Consider the following 19448-nt stretch of genomic DNA (forward strand, 5'->3'; position numbering starts at 1 on the left):
TCTGCAGGGAAAGCTCAGGGCTGGGGAATCCGAAAGATAGGGACCAGGTCGTGTGAAAACCCAGGGCTAGGGACAGTTGTTCACCATTCATTCATTCATCCAAAACTTACTGAGCATGTATGAAGCCCCAGCGGGACACCGTGGGGAAGAGAGTAATTATCGAGACCAAGAACTGTTCGTTGGCACTTCTAGAGATATTTACTATTTTGAGAACCTTTTAAGGTTCCATTATCTCGTTTGATCTTGTTGGGTAAAAAGTGCGCCGAGTGCGCACTGCAGATAAGGAAGCCGGGACTCAGCGGGAGGGGCTGTACCAGCTCACCCAGACATCTGTAGGTCGGCAGTCACGGCGGGAACGCAGCCGGGTGAGGACCTCGGTGACCGGCCGCAGTCACGTGGTGCGGGCGCGGCGGAGAAGTCGCAGGGGCGCGCGCGGCTTCCGTAGCCGTGTTGGGGGCTGGCCCGCCGTGGCGTCCGCCGCGCGGGCTCCAGTGTCACATGACTGGCTCTTAGGCAACATGGCGGCGGCCGTGGTGCAGGGCCAGGGCTGAGTCGCCGCGAGTGCGGTGGGCTCCTACCCGGGGTGAGGGGTGGCTTCAGTCAGGGGACTAGGAATCGGGCCTTCCTCAACAGTTGCTGTCCTCGATCTCACCCGAGTTCCACTAGTCCCCTCCGTGCGGTCTGTCTGCCGGGGCGGGGACGCATGATAGAGCCCGGGTTCCATCCCCCGTGCTCTGTGCTTCGGGGCAAGCTCCTCTCGGTCTCTGGGCGCACCTCCCTCTCCTGGGCTCCCTCCATCCTCCTTTCTCCAGCCTCCTCCCCTCGCAGGTGGGATCGTCGGTGGGACCCGAGCGCTGGCGGGCACGATGTCCGGGTCCGACACCACGCCCTTCCTCAGCCAGGCAGATGACACGAACGACGGGCCGGTGCCTGGTACTCCGGCGATGCCGGGGTCCATGGGGATCCCGAAGTCCGAGGATCCCGAGGTCCCGGTCCGGGAGGGACTGCAGCGCATCACGGGCTTGTCTTCGGGCCGTTCGGCTCTTATAGTGGCCGTGCTGTGCTACATCAACCTCCTCAACTACATGGACCGCTTCACCGTGGCTGGTACTGACTTCTGAGAGAAATTTTAGACGAGGGGAAGGGAGCGGGGTCCCGAAGATGCGGCTGCGTGGCCGAGCCCATCCTGAGTCTTCTTCCCAGGCGTCCTTCCGGACATTGAGCAGTTCTTTGACATCGGAGACAGTAGCTCCGGCCTCATCCAGACCGGTGAGTGAAGGTTCTTCCTGGGCAGACAGCAACTCTTTTTTCTTTTCTACCCTAGTTGGGGCCACATACGTGGTGTGCCTGGGACCTCATTTATGGGAGCTATGGTGACCAGGAGCTAGGGGAGGAGATGGCCGTGATTCTGCTCTGGGGCTGTCCTGTTTAGTTAGGAAACCACATTTAAAGAGGGAGTCAGTTTAGTGTAATGATTAAGACAGACCTGGGTTTAAATCTCAGCTTTCCACTATGTGATGGTAGGCAAGGCCCTCAACCTCTCTAAGCCTCACTTTCCTTGTGGGTGAGATGGAATTAGTAACAGTTCACCACATAGGGCTGATGTACGCATTAAAGGAGATAATGCCTGTGGAGTGCACTGTACAATGTTGGGAAATGGTAGGCACCCAGTAAATAATGGCAGAAGAGGGTGTCTGGAAGGGGGAAGGGTGAGTTTTACTTGTTTAGAACTTTGGGATTTGTGGGAGGGGCAAAGCCAGGGCCAAGTCCTCTTTTCCTTCCTTCCATCCCTCCTTCATTCATTTCTGAACACCTCCCACTTGCCAGGCCCTGGGGAAGTGCTAATTGACACCAAAGAACTTGCCTAAGACCTTTTATGCCCATGGTTTTCTAATCCTTTCAGCAGCCCAGGAAACAGTGTCATTATTCTTATTTTATAGGGGAAGTAGGTGGTATTATCTACATTTTTTTAATAAAGAAACTGAGGCTTGGAGAAGAGTTAAGACTTGCCTAGGGTCACACAAGTTCAAGGCTGAAGAGGAGTTTGAAACCAGGTCTTGCAGTGTTCTTTGCTCCATTCCAGGCCGCTAAGGAACTGGAGGCATTTAAGCCAAAGTTTAATGGAGTGAGAATGGGATCATAGGTCCAGGGCTGCAAAGCTCTAAAGAGTTGTTGAGTTAGAGAAGAAACAGGCCTTTCTCAGGTGCCCCATTCATGTTTTCATTCAACACATGTTTATTGCGCACCTATTTGGTGCTAGGCCGTGTGTTAAGGGATGGAAAGGTGGTCAAGGCAAGGTCCTTGTCATCCTGGAGCCAATGTTCTGCTGTACATGGGGGGCAACAGTCCCTAAAAATCTAAACTAATAATGAGATAATTTTCTGTAGGAATAAATGTTACATAAAAGATGGAGTAAATGTGGGGGTTGGGTATAGCTCAGTGGTAGAGCTCATGCTTAGCATGCACAAGGTCCTGGGTTCAATCCTCACTACCTCCGTTTAAAAAAAACACAAAAAAACGACCAAGTAAAAGTGATAGTAACTGGATATGTGGTAGATGGGAAGGTTGGGAGCTGAAGGGTACAAGAGCTGAGGTCTTTGAAACTCAGGGGAGAAGACAGACTGTTCCCAACAGAGAGGACAGCAGGCGTCCAAAACCTTAAGATGGTATTGAGCTTGGCAGTTGGGTCACTGGGGTGCAGAGAGGGAAAGTGGATGAGCGTGAAGTGAAGTTGGAGACATAGGGAATGGCTAGATCAGATAGTGCACCCCTGGGCCATCCATTCTACAATGGAAGACTTGAAAGATGTTGCAGATGGGGCTGGACAACACCCTTCCCACTGCTGGTCCCCTCCCTCCCCCACAGGAAGCTCTGATAGTTTCAGGGTTGGGAATTATTCCTGCCTGGGCTACCCGCCTCCCCCAAGCTGGGGTGGGGGTGGTGGAGGGGTACTGGGGCTGGGCTGTGACTCTCTGCTTCCCCCCAGTGTTCATCTCCAGTTACATGGTGTTGGCACCTGTGTTTGGCTACCTGGGTGACAGGTACAATCGGAAGTATCTCATGTGTGGGGGCATTGCCTTCTGGTCCCTGGTGACACTGGGGTCGTCCTTCATCCCCAGAGAGGTGAGGTCCCGCGCTGTCTCCTGCTTCTGGCCCTTCCCATCCCTCCCACTCCCCTATCAGTCTTTGCTGCTGCTCTTTGGAGTCACTGTAGACGGGGCCCGGGGATATTCTGCAGTTTCCTTGGTCCATGCCATCTTATATCCCTTGCTTGCCTGAGTTATCTGCCCACCCTATCCTCTCCCCCTTTTCTTCCAGAACCTTCTTCTGTCCATCATCCCCTCTCCCCCTGACCATTGACTCCTTCCACTGCATACCTGAACATTCACGTTTCTCTACCATGGGAAAGACCTTACCTGGGCCGTCCTCTCCCTCTTTCTCTTCCTAGTCAGACTTCCCCAAAGGCCCCCTTGACCTAGCTCCACTCTGGGTGAAGAAGCAGCCAGGGAGGAGCTCTCATTTGCCTGCACTTCCTCTCCTCCCGCTCCTGCCTTGAGCACTGCTGGCTAACCTGCCCCCACCACTCCATTGCCAAAGTCAACAGTGCCTCCTACTTCCCAGTCTTGTTCTCGCTAGATCTCCTGCAAGCCTCTGGCTCTGTTGACCCACTTCTTCCTTCTGGAAACTCTCTTCTAACTTCTGTGCTGCCGCTTTTCAGGTTTTTGTCCTGCTTCCCTGCCTGTTGCTTCTTAGCGCCTTTGAAATCTCCTCTTTCTGTTCCCACTCTCTGCCCCAGACACTACCTCCTCCTTGTGTGACGATCTCCTTGGGTGATAGTGCCTTGTCCTTAGCTTCTGCTGTCTTTGGCAGACAAATCAATGCCCCACCTAAGATCATTATTCACTATTGGGGTGTCTTGGATGGGTTGGCCAAGATAGAAATTAAGATTTATTCTGTCCCTACTGGGGGCCAGGTAATGAATAGACCTTTTGTTGTCCAGCTCTCACAACAGTGAACAAATTGTTATTATCCCCCTTTTGCAGATAAGGAAACTGAGGCTCAGAGAGGTTAAGTTGCTTTCTCAAAGTCACAGCTAGTAAGTAGTGGAGCCAGGATTCAAGATCAGGTCTGTCTGATTCTAAAACCCAGGCCTCTCCTGCCATCCCTGGCACCTCTCCAGAGCTGGCTGGTGAGGTGGGCTGGGAGGCTGGTTGTAGGGTGGGGTGCCACCTCCCCCATTCTCGTTCCCCAGCAATTCTGGCTGCTCCTCCTGACCCGGGGCCTGGTGGGGGTCGGAGAGGCTAGTTACTCCACCATCGCGCCCACCCTCATCGCTGACCTGTTCGTGGCAGACCAGCGGAGTCGGATGCTCAGTGTGTTCTACTTTGCCATCCCAGTGGGCAGGTGAGTGGATCTCCGGCCTGGTGGGGAGGTGGAAAGGCCTCGCCTGGGACATGACTGACCCTCTGTCTCCTCTCCTCCCCCACCCCCTCCCCACAGTGGTCTGGGTTACATTGCAGGCTCCAAAGTGAAGGATGTGGCTGGGGACTGGCACTGGGCTCTGAGGGTGAGTCTGGTCACAGCCTGGGGGGAGGTCGGCAATGTGCTCACTGATTCCCCCTTCCCAATCTTTAGACACCCCTCTTTTAAGGCAGTGCTCACTCTGCCAAGCCTGCAAGAAGCCTAACTGCCCTCACCGTGAAGCTGTGTGTTAGACAGAACTCTTGGTTACAGGTGACAGAAGCCCTTTGTAAAACTGTAAGCCCTCACATGAGACTGTATTGTTTCTCATAATGGAAAGTCCCAGGGTGAGCTTCACGTAAAGCTGGATCCAGGACTTTGACACTTTGACAGGAATTCGATCATCCTTTTCTCAGCTCTACTTTCCTCTGTGTTAACTTCACTTTCAAGCAAGTGAAAGCTCCACACTTTTATCTTCCTATTTAGAAATATTGCCACTCAGGGTCCTTGAGTAATAGTCCTGGAACAGGGGTCACATGCCTGCCATTGAATCAATCACCAAGGCTGTTAGGGTGCTGTTACCAAAGAGGGAACAGTTAGGCTTGCAGCAACGGGGGACCCCCAGTGGCAGTCACCCCTCCCCTCAGTCACAGGTTCAGCTTCCTGGAACGGGCACTCACAGGGTGTTTGGGGTCCTGCGGCCTAGGTTGACTTTACACACCCTTGCATTCTCCCAGCCTCCAGGATTGCGTGTCTCCCTGTCTATGCCTTTCCTGAAGCCCACTCTGTCCCCAGGTGACACCAGGTCTGGGAGTTGTGGCTGTTGTGCTGCTGTTCCTGGTTGTTCGGGAGCCGCCAAGGGGAGCTGTGGAGCGCCACTCAAACTCACCACCCCTGAACCCGACCTCCTGGTGGGCAGATCTGAGGGCTCTGTCAAGAAAGTGAGTTTAGTTCCATCCTAATCCAACATCTGAGGCCCTTGGGGAGATCCTGGGGTCTAGTTTTAAAGATACATGTGGGTGTGGTCTTTGTTTTCTGTCTGGTGGCCCTTCCCCAAAGCCAGGAATTCTGTCACCACTGCCCCCTTGTGGCAGCTGCTTGAATTACAGGCCCAGATCCCAGCAGCCAGGACAGCCTCCCCACCTAGTGCCCTGACTTTATTAAAATAAGACAGGAAGGGAGAACAGAGGCACCTGACTCTGATACCTCAGTGGAGTCTAACTTCCTCCCTCCTAATTGTCTGCAGTCCTAGTTTCATCCTGTCTTCCCTTGGTTTCACTGCTGTGGCCTTTGTCACGGGCTCCCTGGCTCTTTGGGCTCCTGCTTTCTTGCTGCGTTCCCGTGTGGTCTTGGGAGAGACCCCACCCTGCCTTCCTGGAGACTCCTGCTCCTCCTCTGACAGGTACCCAGATGGGGGCTGGGCTGGGGGGCCTGCAGGTGGCAGGGGATGAAGTGGAAGGAGTCTTGTGATTCAGACTCAGGCAAGGAGAGTTTGAATCCTGACTCTACAAGCTACTTCCTCTCCCTGTCTCGGTTTCTGGTCTGGGACATAGGTGCCTTCCTCTTGCCTGGATTGTGAGGGTGGCTGGGATGGACCATCTTTTTGGGCCAGGAGGGTGAGGCTAGGGGGCTTTGCTGGCAGAGGGTCTAGTCTCCTGCCCCTCCCTCTCCCCTCAGCCTCATCTTCGGGCTCATCACCTGCCTGACCGGGGTCCTGGGTGTGGGCCTGGGTGTGGAGATCAGCCGCCGTCTCCGCCGCTCCAACCCCCGGGCTGACCCGCTGGTTTGTGCTGCTGGCCTCCTGGGCTCTGCACCCTTCCTGTTCCTGGCCCTCGCCTGCGCCCGTGGTAGCATCGTGGCCACCTATGTGAGTAGCCAGCAGGTGTCAGAGGGGGTGTTTTGGGTCCAGGGGGGAGGAATGGTGCGCTGGGGTAGGACTGAGGTCAGAGCCGACTCTGGAGTAGGAATGCCTGGGTTTGAATCCCAGCTTTGGCCCTTCTGAGCTGTGTGACATTGAACAAGTGACTTAATCTCTCTGTGCTCAGTTTCATCTTCTGGAAAAATAGGTATAATAATAGCACCTACAATAGTCTCCTAGCACCTGTTGTGAGGGTTAAATGAGTCAATAAATGGGCCTGGTACCTGGTGAACCCTCCATGTGTTTGCTCTTGTAAAGAGACTGATGCCCACCCCTGTTGCCTCTCCTTCACTGCCTACCTCCCATTCTCCAGATTTTCATTTTTATTGGAGAGACTCTGCTGTCCATGAACTGGGCCATTGTGGCTGACATTCTGCTGGTGAGTAGGTGGGCCGCTGCAGGATTACCCCAGAGGCGGATGGGAGCAGAGAGTTGGGGCAGGAGGCCTCACTCACCTTGAAATGTGGCCTTTACCCCTTCTTCAAAACCCAGCCCTGACTTCAGAGTTCAGCCCCAGATGGGTTTGTAATCTGGGCCTACCCTGCCCTTCACCCTAGCCACAGCTCTGAGCTGGGGTTCACTTGACCTCAGCCTAGGCTGAGCCTTGGCCCTGTCCTCACCCTCTGCCCCTCTCTACCCCCAGTACGTAGTGATCCCCACACGACGCTCCACCGCCGAAGCCTTCCAGATTGTGCTGTCCCACCTGCTGGGTGATGCTGGGAGCCCCTACCTCATCGGCGTGGTGAGCACTGCCCCTTGACCGGGCCTAGGATGGGGCTTGTGGGACCCTACATTCCCAGCACTGGCCGAAGTAGAAGGTCTGACCCTAGTGAGGCATCCATGTCCCCTGTGCGGGGCACCCCTCACCTTGGATCCTCAGCTGGATGGGCAGGGTTTTGTCTTTGCAGATTTCCACCAGAGGGTCCAGGCCTGAGCCTTCTTCATCCTTCTGGAGTTTGGGGGTTCCATCTCCATGACTTTCTCCTGCTTTTTCTTTCCTTGTTTCCCCACAGATCTCCGACCGCCTCCGCCGGGACTGGCCCCCCTCCTTCTTGTCTGAGTTCCGGGCCCTGCAGTTCTCGCTCATGCTCTGCGCCTTCGTCGGGGCTCTGGGTGGTGCGGCCTTCCTGGGTACCGCCATCTTCATCGAGAGCGACCGCTGCCGGGCGCAGCTGCACGTGCAGGGTCAGTCAGGCCTTCCCTCTGTGTATCCACCACTCCTTGCCTAACTTCGTGATGCTACCTGCTTGTCCATCCATCTGCCCGCCCAGTCCCGTGTACCTGGCAGCTCTCAGTCCCCAGCCCTCCCCTCACTCGGCTTCTGGTCTGCCTGTCCCGTGGGCTGATGCCCTGCTGTGTGTCCACAGCACTGCTGGCTCTGCTGCCCCATCCATTTGTCACTGCCTGTTTCTCCCTTCCCTGGCCTTGTGTCTGTCTGTCCATCCAGCCCTGGCTCTGATCCCTCCCCTGGCAGGTCTATTGCATGAGGCCGGGCCCGCCGATGACCGTATTGTGGTGCCCCAGCGAGGCCGCTCCACCCGGGTCCCTGTGTCCAGTGTGCTCATCTGAGGAGGTCACCGCTTGCTACTTGCACACCTACCACAGCTGGCCCTGGGCCCACTGCAGAGGGTGCCGGGGCCCAAATCCTTGGCCTGGCTCATTTTCTACGAGGGGCCTTGGGCCGTGTTCCAGCTCCCACACACTACACGGGCGGCCAAGGAGGGATGCTGGGGGAACACTGGGGGTCCAGGAGGGAGATCCCCCCATTGGAGCAGCCCCAGGGGCTCGGTGCTATTTGTAACTGAATAAAATTTGTAGCCAGACCCCAAGTGTCTGCTGGAGTCTCTCTGGTTACTGATGACCTCTGACCTCTGGATTGCAGGGGATGGCCTCTAGTCCCAGGCTCCCAGGGGCTGTTGGGTCACTCCTGTGGGGCCTCGGGCAAATCCCTGCCCTTCTGGGCTGGTGAACAAGGGGGTGGAGTGAGCTGGCTCTGTGTGACCATGAGTCACGCCCATATCTCCCCTAGGGCCCGCCCTATTAACAGGCCAGCCAGGGTGAGGTGGGGGTGGGCACTGCCCACGTCCCTCAGAATTCCTGGGGACAGAGCCTCCCTCCTTGCTGCCTCCTTGGGCCAGGGCTGTGGAGGCCACGGCAGCTGGCTGGCCTGCTAGTCTCTTTCCCTCCTCCCACTGGTATGGGTTGCCCCTTGTCCTCCTGGAGACCAGCAGACCCTTCTCAAGGGACTGGGCCTGGATCCTAAGGCCTCCTCCTCCCCCTCCCCACTGGCTGGGTGGGGGTGGAAGGGGGCGGGTGCAGCCGGCTGAGGAGCCCCGATGATTTCCTGCCCTCACCCGGCGCTCACCACAGCTTCCTGCCACAGGCAGGCAGGCGGGCAGGCAGGCAGGCAGGCAGGCAGGCAAGCAGGCTGAGGAGAGGCGGGTGCAGAGCCGAGGGACAGGTGAGGCTGGGGTTCAGGGTCTGTGTAGGGGTGGCTGGTGCCCCAGACTCCAGCCCAGGCCCTGGCCTGACCTCCCTGGGATCAGGGGTCTTCCAGAGCCAGGGCTGACGCCTACTCAGCCCAACGAAGGGAGAAGACCCAGGGAGCCCCCAAGGAGGGCACAACTGTCCCGACCAGGCTCCCAGCCCGGTGCCCTCTGGGTCCTGCACCCTTGCCAGCTTAGCCCTTGCTGTGCTGCAGCTCTGCTCCTGAGGGGCCTGCAGTGAGCAGACAGGCCTGGTCCCAGCTCCCCGCTGCAGATGGAGGCGGTCAGCCTGAGCCCCTATGTGCTGGGCCTCCTGCTGCTGCCTCTCTTGGCCGTGTTGCTGATGGCACTATGTGTGCGTTGCCGAGAGCTGCCAGGTGAGTGGGAGCTGGCGGGGTGACCAGATGCTCAGACACACCGACAGGGATCCTCACCCCCTCCCTGCAACCCCTCACTCCCTCTTTAACTGTCTCTCTTGCACTTGGAGAAGCTGAGAGCCCCATACTCTATCACTCTCTGCCCTCATCATCCCCTTTTCTTGCCTCACCGGCCCTCTTTTCTCCAGGCTCATATGATACCGCTGCCTCTGATAGGTGAGTCTGCCCTACTGACCCCGTGTGTCTCCCTCAGTACCCCATGCGAGGCTAGGCCCCAGGGAACTGGGGTGGGAGCTGGGGCCTCTCCTGGCCTCTTACCCAAACTGTGTCTCTATTGCCAGTTTGACCCCAAGTAGCATCGTGATCAAACGGCCTCGTGAGTACATGGAGGGTTCCCTCCCTCGGGAGTGGGGACAGGGTCCCCTGGCATGGGGACCTCATGCCCTTGTTCAGGCTCCCCCTGTGGCTGCCCATGTGACCTTGACTTGAGCTGGGGATGGGAAGGGAGATAGGTGCCTGACCAGGGCACGGGGGTGTCAGGAGTTAGTCCGCCCTTCGAGGCCTTGACCAGGGTAGGGGCGTGATGTTTGGAGTCATTCCTTCAGCTTGGTCCTGTGTCCTCAGCCACTCTTGCCCCCTGGCCACCAGCCACATCCTACCCGCCTGTGACATCCTACCCACCCCTGAGCCAGCCAGACCTGCTCCCCATCCCGTAAGTAGCCCCTTCCCCTCCAGATTCCCCCTTTTTATCCTCTCACCTCCTTGGATTGGCAGCCTCAATCCCTCTTGCCCCAGAGGCCCACACCAGCATGACTTCTGACCTTTGACTCCCAGGAGGTCCCCGCAGCCCCCTGGAGGCTCTCACCGCATGCCATCTTCCCGGCAGGCCTCAGATGGTGGTGAGCGTGGAGCGGGGGCCTTAGGGCTGGGGCTGGGGCTGGGCAAAGGGGATAGACCCGTCTGAGCTGACTCAGTTTCTCTCTTGTGCTCTCTCTGCAGCCAACAGCGTGGCGAGCTACGAGAACGAGGGTGTGCCTGGGACCCTGGCAGCCCTGACTGGGAGGAGGCTGGGGCCTGTCTGGGGATCGACTGACCCTGTGTCCTTACCCCCAGAGCCAGTCTGTGAGGATGAGGATGAAGATGAGGATGAGGAAGACTATCACAACGAAGGCTACTTGTGAGTGGCCAGGAGGGAGGTGGGGGCTGAGGCCGGGGTCCTTTCTCACCTGCTCCTTGACTTCCCTCAGGGTGGTGCTTCCTGACAGTGTCCCAGCCACCGGCACTGCTGTCCCACCAGCTCCTGTGTCCAACAACCCCGGCCCCCGAGACAGCGCCTTCTCCAGTGAGTCGGCCATCTGACTGCTCCCCTGCCTCTTCCCTCTCCCCCGGATGCTCTCTCCCCCTCCATGTTCTCTCTTCTCTCTTTCTAGCTCTCCTGTCCATCAGAGAGTGGACTTCTGGCTCTGATCTTCTAATCTTCTTACCTTTTCTCTCTCTTTTCCTCTTTGTCTTTTCCTTTTATTGTCTGCCAGATTTCCTTAATGTTATTCATCTTTTGACTCTCTGCTTTTACTTTGTCTTTCCTGTCCAAAAGCTCTTTCTTCATTTCTGAGTGCTCCTTTTTCATAGCCTCCTGTTCTTGTTTCACGAAGGGGATATCATCTTCTGAATCTCTAAGGATACTAACTATAGGTTGTCTTTTCTGGGTATCTTTGAAAAGTTTTCTTCTGCTTCTTGGGTTGTTTCAATTTCCTTTGGGCTGCTTTTTTCTCTTCATTGATCTTGATCTCATTCTGCCTGTTGGAGACTTTCCTCAATGTCTTGTGATTGTCAGTGTTCTGTTACTCTCCTTTTTCTCTATACTTGCCCTGGGCCATCACTTCCACTCCCCGGGTTCATTTGCCATCCAGATTACCAACTTGCTACCTCTTCCCTGAGCTCCAGACTGTCTGTCCAAGTTCTTATCTTCATTCATTCACTCATTCATTCATTCATCATATTAACTGAGTGCCTCTGATGTAATCCCAGCTAATGAGATTAAGTCACGATAAAAGAACAAACATTATTGAGGGCCTACTACATGCTCTACTAAGAGTTTTATGTGTATTAACTTATCAAACCTCACAGTTCCCAGGTGCTGTTGAGCCTGTCCCTTCCCCTCCTGCCCCTCACTTATCTCATCTGTACGATGATGTATTTATTTGACACTTGGCAGCACACTTACTGTACGAGAGGCCCTATTTTAATTCACCGCTTTAGTCCTCACAAACCCTTATGCCATGTGTACCGTTTCTCACCCTATTTTACAGGTGAGAAAACTGAGGCCCAGAGAAGTTAAGTCGCGTGCCTGAGGTTACATGGTTAGTTAATGCTAGAGCTGGACTTGAGCCTGGACAGTCTGGCTTAGAAGCCTGACTTGTCCACATCCTCATGGAGAAGTAAATCAACACCTAAAAAATAAGATGCTGTCAATGGCAACAGGCACTATGGAGGGACAAGGATAGGAGAGAGGGTCAAGGAAGGCCTGGGTGGGGAGGAGGGCCCAGCTGGGCTGATGGCGCCTCTGACTCGGCCCAGCCCTGAATGTTGTTTCCTTTTCCACACTTGCCACACAGCCCCACTGCTCCGAGCTCCTCTCCACCCCTGCTCCTCAACCTGGGGGACACACTAGGATCTGCTGTCTCTCCTCTCACAATTCTCTTCCCTCTAATCAGTTCTGGCCACATTGCTCTGCTTCTCTCCATGGCCACCAGCATCGCTGGTCCAGACCACCTTCTCTACATCCTCCGGGGCCAACCGTGGGCATGGTCTTGGGGTCTGTGTGCCAAAGTCTCTGGCTGGTTGTGTTGAAAGTCTTTGGTGGCTGCATTGGGAGTCTCCGGGTGTCCGCACTTAAGGATATCTGGGTAACGGCACTGGGGGGGCCCTGCTTTTCCTATAGTGGAGTCGGGGGAAGATTACGTGAACGTTCCTGAGAGCGAGGAGAGTGCAGATGCGTCCCTGGGTGAGTGGCCAAGGCCCCCCTTGGTGTTCTGGGGTCTCCCTTCCTTCTCTCACCCTCACCCTTGCCACCCCCTCCCCGCTATCAATGTGGTCATTCTCCATCCCTGGGGGTGCCCACAGCCCCCTCTGTGGCTCCCTCGCCCTTGGTCTGGGTGGCCTCCTGCTCTCACCCTCAGTGTGGCCTGTCCCTCTTTTGGTGTGGCCGTCCCTCCTTCTGACCTGTCCCCACAGATGGGAGCCGGGAGTATGTGAACGTTTCCCAGGAGCTACAGCCTGTGGCAGGGACCAAGCCTGGTGTGTGTGGGGCGGCACTGGGGGATAGAGGCTGGGGGGGCTGCCTTGGAGGAGAGGCGGGATGGTTTGTGAGCTGAAGACCAGCCTCCTCTTCCTTCGCAGCCACTCCAGGCTCCCGGGAGGTGGAGGATGAGGAAGCTCCAGATTACGAGAACCTGCAGCCTAACTGAGGGCCTGGTGAGAGGCCCCGCCCGTCCCAGCCCTGCCCTGGGCCTGTGGGCTCGTGACCCTCCCAGCCCCTCTCTGCCATCTCAGCCCTCTCCTTGCTGACTCTGGGGACCCCTCTGACCCCCACGACCTCCTGACCTCACAACCCCTCCTTCTCTCCCCGTCCTGTTGTGTTTCAGGGCAAGGCCGTGCCTGTTCCTGAATCAACCTGGCCTGGGAGAGCTGAGCTGGGTGGCTGGCAGTGGCTCTGAGGCACCCCGTCCCGGCTCTGGCCTGACCACAGCCTGAGAATTTTCCCTCTAACTTATTGTCACTTTGGGGTCCAGTCCAGTGTGGCCCCAGTACTCTGCACCTTCTGAAGCAGCCTGAGAATGAACTTCCCTGGCCCCAGCCCTACTCTGTAATAGAATAAAGGCTGGTGTGGTCTGGAGCACTCTTGGCTTTGGGGGGTGCCCAGTGGGTTGGAGTCAGGATGAAGGTGGCTGTGTCCGAGGGTCTGTGAGTGTGTGTGTGCGTGTGTGTTTATGGGTCTCCATCCTCACAGGCCCTCCGAGCTCCCGAGGGTCCTGACCATGTCTGTGTGGGTGACCCTGTGGACCAAGCCCGGGACATGTCACCTTCTGAGTGAGGCAGTTCTCATCCAGGCTCAGATGCGTCTCTCCATGAGGTTGTCCACGGAGCAGGCAGACGACGGCTGTGATGTTGGGGGGACAGGGTGTGGGGAAGTACTGGGTGGGCATCTAGAGAGAGACCCATCCCCCAGCTGGCCCCGGTTTCTCCATCTTTAAAACAAGGGGGTGAACCTGACAACCTCAGAGGGCTTTCTTAGCTCTTACTTTCTGTGGATCTTAATAAGACAGGACTTAAAAGATGTCTAAGCAACTAAAAAAGTTGACGTGCTGCCCAGTCCTCTGCAGACCAGCGTGCAGGTGACTCACCCGGGCGGTTGTGCTAAAATGCAGATTCTGATGCAGTAGGTCCGGGGTGGGGCCTAAGACTCTGCATTTCTGAGGATCTCCCAAGTGGTTCTGCTGCTGCTGCTCTGAGACCACCCTGTGAGGAGCAGGGGCTGGTGGATGCCCCGGTCACTGCGACTGGCTCTGGCGTGGCCATGTGATGACCTGGCCAAAGTGAGACCCAGCGCTGGACATGGGCAGAAAGTGTCAGGAAGGAGAAGCTCTTTTTGTTCATGGCAGTTGTGCAACTGGGAGAATATGGTCCTGGAACCCTGCCTGGAGAAGGAAGCCAGCATGGAGGAGAGGAGGCCTAGAAGTTGGCAGGGCCGGCTTCCTGGTGGTGTCAGAACTCCTGGATCCGGTCACACCTGAAGCCTGATACCCCCTTAGACTTCAGTGACTCAGGCCAATAAATGACCAGTTTTCTTCAACCGGCTTGACTTGCGGTTTCTGTCGTGTACCATCAGAGCAGTCCTGAGTGAGACACAAAGTTGTTGGCGTCCTCTGGGCTCCAAAGGTAATAATCACAGCTCCTCTGTGGAGCACCTGCTGCGTTTCCGTGCTTATTTCGTCATCATCACTCCCCTGTTGTTGGTTACTGTGCGTATCCCTGATTTGCAGGTGAGGAAACGGGCTCAGAGAGGAGCAGTGATTTGCCCAAAGGCACGCAGCCAAAGTGGCAAGTCTGGGCTGGGATCGGTGGCTGTTGGCTCCCAGGGTCACTGTTGCCGGCACCCTTGCTCTGGGTGTTGTACAAGGCGCCGGCTGCCCCAAGCAGGGAGGTTGTAAGAGGCCTATTGGAGAAGCAGGAGAGGGAGGGAGGTCTGAGGAGGGGCTTGGACAAGCCGTTATCAACAGGTAGAGTTAAATCATTGTATCTGGAAGAAACAGAAAAGGGCAGAGGCACCTTTATGCCTGGGCTGAGGGACAGAAACTTTCAGCAAGGTTATGTGGGGACAACCACCCTGAGAATAATCTAGCAACATCAGTAAAGCTGAAGATGGTGTGTCCCTTTACCCAGCAAATCCCTGGGTATAAACCTGGACAAACCAGCACATGGCTAAGGGGGTGGGGTACAGGGGGCTCGGAGCAGATTGTAAAGGCCGATAGCTGGAAAGAACAGACACTGTCACCAGGAGAGTGGACGGAGGGGTTTCAGTCCAGTGACACTGTGGGGACTCACCAGCAGAGAAAGATGAGTGAGCTGGGGCTGTACCTATCAGCTCCGATAACTATCACCAACAGAATGTGGAGTGAGAAAAATTTTACTGTGGAGTTTTACTTATAGAGACTGAAAAACATGAAAAAAAAAACTACATATTGTTCAGTTCAGGCACACACATAATGTAAGGGTATCAGTATAGGCAGAGGGAAACCAGACTCAGGAGGATGGTTACCTTGGGCCGAGGGGGAGGATGAGCGGGAAGGAGTTCAGGAAGGCCTCAGTGGTACGTGTCATGTCTTATTTTTAAGCAGGATTGGCTACACACGTGTTTGGTACCTGATTCTCTTAAGTATTTGCATATCTGAACGATTTTGTAAGAAGAAGAGAGACCAAGGCCTAAGAGGGGAATGGATGGGGGCAGGGAAGTAGGGCGGCTTTAAGAGGCAGTAAACTGGAGGCTGAGAGGTGCTGGTCTGTCTGTGCCAAGTGCGTGAGTTGCATATGGCGCTCCAGGCCTTAGGAGAAGCATATGCAAAGGCCCTAAGGTGGGATCAGTGAGGAGGCTTTTGGAGTGATCCTTGTGAGAAATGATGCTAGGTTAGCTGAAGAGGTGGCAGGGGCAATGGACATGGGAGGCAGAAGTAAGGGATGTGGTGATGGGTTGGCTGTGGGCTGTGAGGCTTGGGGAAGTCCAAGGTGACTCTGGTCCTTGCCTTGGTGGATGCAGGGTGGGGGCATCCCCTGAGCCACCAAGCAGCTTCCCATTCGTGTCTCTTGCACCAGCAAGAGGGTGTGACTTTGCTTCTACCAGTTGATGAGCCAGGCGGGACAGACAGTCAATGCAGTGAAGTCTACCGGGCTGAGACTGGGGCTCTGAGCACAGTGGGGTGGTCAGGGAGAATCCCTGCAGGTGGGATCTGAAGAGCAGAAATAGATTTTTTCGTGAAGTCTGTTGTTGGAGGAAAGGTAGATTTAATGATAAGTGTAAGGAATGTTTTCTGGAATTGCTGGGAGAGACAATTGGGTGCTTTTAAAGGAGGTAACAGCCCTCTTGCTTTGTGGCCTCTCAGAAGCCGTCCTTGAGACAAGGGTCACAGTGCAAGTAGTTTATTTGGGAGGTGATCCCAAAAACACAAGCAGGGGATTGAGATAGAAAAGAGAAGGTAGCCAACAAAGGGTGCGTCACAGAGCAAGTTACCTCTGTGGGCAACTGGGGCATGGCATGGCTAGGGCATGCCGGGAGCTGCATGGAGCAGGTGGGTGTGAGCCGTCCTGCCTGGGGAGGGAGCTGGGGTATCTGTACAGCCTGTCTCAGTATTTGAGGGCTGCTCTGGAGAGTGAGGGGCGCTGCTAATTCTTCAGAACTTCTGGCCACTCACATGGGCACAGTGGGCTCTGGTGGCCCCAGCAAGCCTGGAGCAGAGGAAAGCAGGCACCAGCAGGTGCGCGTGGGTCAGTGTGCCCTGATATGGTGAGGAGGGCTATGGACAAGGCATTCACGGTACCTGCTACAAGAGCTTGGGCTGTTTGTGGTGTTCAGTGCTGTTTTCCCCAAAATGCACTGTATGGCCCATGAGTCCCGGAGGAAGCTTCTCAAGAAAGGATTCGGCCATCAGGAGAATCTGGGAAAAGCATGTTCTCTAAACTCTCCTGGCAGAGTTGAATGCACTTTTATTTTATTTGGGGTTTTTTTGGGGGGGGGGTGAGAGGTAATTAGGTTTACTTTTTTATTTTTGAACACAGGATTGAACCCAGGACCGAACCCAGGACCTGGTGTATGCTGAGCATGCACTTTACCACTTGAGTTATACCCTCCCCACTGAATCCACTTTTAATGAATTCATGGCTCTGAGGGATCCTGTGACACACCTTTGTTTCCTCTTTGTCTGACCTAGTATTCCCCAAATGTATTTGACTTTAGATCCTTTAAAAAATGTTATTATTAGCATTTTTCTAGCCACTCTTTAACATCTATAGAGAACTTCTTTTGTTTTTCCTTACCAATATCCATGCTTCCTTCTTCCAGTGAGGCCATCTGGGTTTGAAATGTCTCTGTGGCTCAGGTGGGACTGACTTAGATGTGCATGTGACCCAGGACTGGGCAATCATTATATCCCACCCTCTGGCCACCATCATTGGTTGATAGAAGGGCATGTGATCCAATTCAGGCCAATGAGACACAGCCCTGAGACTTTTGGTGGAACTAAGAGGAGAGAAATTGCTTTGTCCACTGGGGGTGTCAAGCCCATAAGACCTAGCGCTTTTGCAGGCTCCCATTGGAGGGAGCCTGCCTGAGAACGAAGGCTCCAGGGAGGAAAGCAGAATCGACAGAAATGGAAATTGGAAAATTGAGTCCTAATAGCTTGTGTAAGCACCCAGCTCCAATGTGTGTGAGGTCATTACTCCCTGGTCTTTTTTTTTTTCGGTTAGGCCAATTTGAGATAGGTTTTCTTTCATTTGCCACAAAAAGATTCCTAATGAATAACCATGACTTCTGTCATTTCCACCAAATCCCAACCACAGTCAGGCCAGCCTAGGCTGGTGATGAGCCCCTGGTGACCAATGAGTGACACCTTTCCCTCCCCCTCCACTCTTCTAAGTGCCCCTCAGAGACACCTGGGTGCACACTTTATGGCAGGTAACGCATCTGTCCTGGGCGCATGGGTCTGTGCTCCTGCCTAATCCCCTGCAAGGGTCCCATCTTCCTCCTCAGCCCCCCAGGGAAATCTCAGTGGGTTTACCTTACTTTCATTTTATTTACTTGGTGTTATTAGTCTCAGAGCTGATGAGCAGTAATTCCAGAAAGAGGACCGTGTTTGGTGGCAAGAGCTCTGGAATACAAACAAGGAGAATTAAGTTCGAGTCCCAACCTTGCCACTAGATTTCTGGTCTCTGGGGACCTTTGAGGATGTTGGACTTAATTCTTACAACCTACTCATTCTGGAGTCCCTAGCCCCAAAAGGTATCCCTGAAAGTAAAAGAATGGGATCCCTTGTTGCTGAGAAGGTTGAAACTCAGGTATGGCTGGAGTCAGAGGCCTAAGTGTCATCACTAACTTCTAGTTTCTCTTCAGTTGTCCTTTCTCCACTGACCCATCTTCACAGTCTCTCCCTTCCAGTCATGTGAAGGTGCTAGCAGCTGCAGGGACCATGTCCTTCCAGGCCTCTATCCCAGGGGGGCAAAATGTCCCAGCACCTTCAGCAAAAGCTCTAAACTTACACTGATTGTCCTAGTTTGGGTCACAAGACTTTCTGAACTAGTTACTGGCCAGCAGAACGCCATATGCTAATTGCCTTAGGCCTAGGTCATATGCTGCACTCTGAGGGACTGAAAATGGGGAAGGCACCCAGAGAAAATTAGGGGCTCTTGCTGGTAGATGGGAAGAGGGCTGCTGGGGTGCATTTATTCCTCATTTATTGTGTGCCACACTCATGATTTCACTGAGTCTCACAACATTCCTGTCTGTAAAGTATGAGGAGCCCCTTTTGTAGAGAAGGAAACAAGCTCAGGGAGGTTAAGTGATTTGCTTAAGGTCACAGAGCAAATCCCAAAGTTACTTACGGATGTGCAACCTAGTTTGGAGTGGAGGGAGGGAGGCTATGTACTGGTTAAAAGTTGGTGCAAAAGGAGAAAACAAAGAAGCCAACCAAAATTCCACAGAGGGCAAAGTCTGCTTCACACAAGGACTTTTGCTAGAACTTTTGGGAATAAGGCTCTCTCTCTTCTGCGACACTTGCACAGGGAGGACGTGGGCCTGTAGCTGCCAGGGGCTACCACATGAAGGGCACCTGTGAGGGAGAAGGCAGCATAGAGGTGATCAGCCCCAAATAGGGGGAGAAAGGTTCCTGAGAACATGGGTTGAGGTCCTGGATCCCTTTGTTCCTGAAACTGGCTCCACCCATGAACCGCTCCGTTACAAGAGTTGATTAACACCTTTGGCTTGAAGTTGATTAACTTCACTTGGCTCAGCTCCAGCTGGGTTTCTTTCATTTGCAAATGAAAGGGCCCTGACTCATCTAGACAGGATGCTGTGGAGCATCGACCTTCAACAAGGCCCACCTTCCACCCTCAGGCACGGACAGAGGCCACGCGAGGTGCCACAGACTTCACATATGTTTGGTCGTTACTGTGATCCTGAGTAAGTTCTTATTATCACCCTTTCACAAAATGACAAAACTGAGGCTCAGAGAGGGCAGGTGGCTAGACCAAGCAGGGTACTGGCTCTCCCTCCCCAAGCGCCCAAGCAACCCCTATTCCCAAGTACCTCCTTCTGTACCCACCAAATCCCTCCTCGGGCCTCCCTGTACACCTCTGTCCCTCAGTGGGGTGGGTAACAGAGGCCACTCAGCTCATTCCCCTGCTGGACTTCAAACTAGGGCTGCTGGCTCTGGGCCTGTGGGCAGTGGGCCTGAGCCACGTCCCTCTCCTCTCCTATGAGAACCCGAGGGGTGGACGCTTAGAGCATCTGTGGCCCCGTGGGGGTGGGGGGCCCCCTGAGCTCCAAGAACGAAGAGAGCATGGGGCCTCTAGTCTCCTCTCCCAGGGCCCTTCCTGCCTCCACACTTGGGCTCGCTGTCCCCGTCTGTCTCCTCGTGCACCTTGGCTGGGCCTCTGAGCACT

General features: G+C 54.8%; 2 protein-coding genes across 3 annotated transcripts; both read left to right on the forward strand.

Moving 5' to 3' along the window:
* Positions 1 to 481: 481 nt before the first annotated feature.
* SPNS1 (SPNS lysolipid transporter 1, lysophospholipid) lies at positions 482 to 8202 on the forward strand. Its single transcript, XM_074346148.1, has 12 exons — positions 482 to 1107; positions 1204 to 1269; positions 2987 to 3123; positions 4253 to 4404; positions 4501 to 4567; positions 5257 to 5402; positions 5708 to 5863; positions 6139 to 6328; positions 6693 to 6758; positions 7023 to 7121; positions 7393 to 7564; positions 7854 to 8202. The coding sequence occupies exons 1-12, from the start codon at positions 867 to 869 to the stop codon at positions 7946 to 7948; spliced, it is 1587 nt and encodes a 528-aa protein (XP_074202249.1). The 5' UTR covers positions 482 to 866; the 3' UTR covers positions 7949 to 8202.
* A 425-nt stretch (positions 8203 to 8627) lies between these two features.
* On the forward strand, positions 8628 to 14094 carry LAT (linker for activation of T cells). Of its 2 annotated transcripts, XM_010972543.3 has the most exons (12): positions 8629 to 9242; positions 9431 to 9458; positions 9584 to 9618; positions 9867 to 9954; positions 10077 to 10141; positions 10242 to 10271; positions 10356 to 10419; positions 10490 to 10584; positions 12184 to 12246; positions 12477 to 12539; positions 12642 to 12716; positions 12887 to 14094. In XM_010972543.3, exons 1-11 carry the CDS (start codon positions 9140 to 9142, stop codon positions 12707 to 12709), a joined length of 702 nt encoding a protein of 233 aa, XP_010970845.1. In that variant the 5' UTR covers positions 8629 to 9139; the 3' UTR covers positions 12710 to 12716; positions 12887 to 14094. The 2 variants fall into 2 exon arrangements, with proteins under 2 accessions (XP_010970844.1, XP_010970845.1); XM_010972542.3 differs by having other exon boundaries at positions 8628 to 9242; positions 10242 to 10419.
* Positions 14095 to 19448: the final 5354 nt, after the last annotated feature.

The sequence above is a fragment of the Camelus bactrianus genome, chromosome 18 (genome assembly GCF_048773025.1).
Source record: "Camelus bactrianus isolate YW-2024 breed Bactrian camel chromosome 18, ASM4877302v1, whole genome shotgun sequence".
Lineage (NCBI taxonomy): Eukaryota > Metazoa > Chordata > Mammalia > Artiodactyla > Camelidae > Camelus > Camelus bactrianus.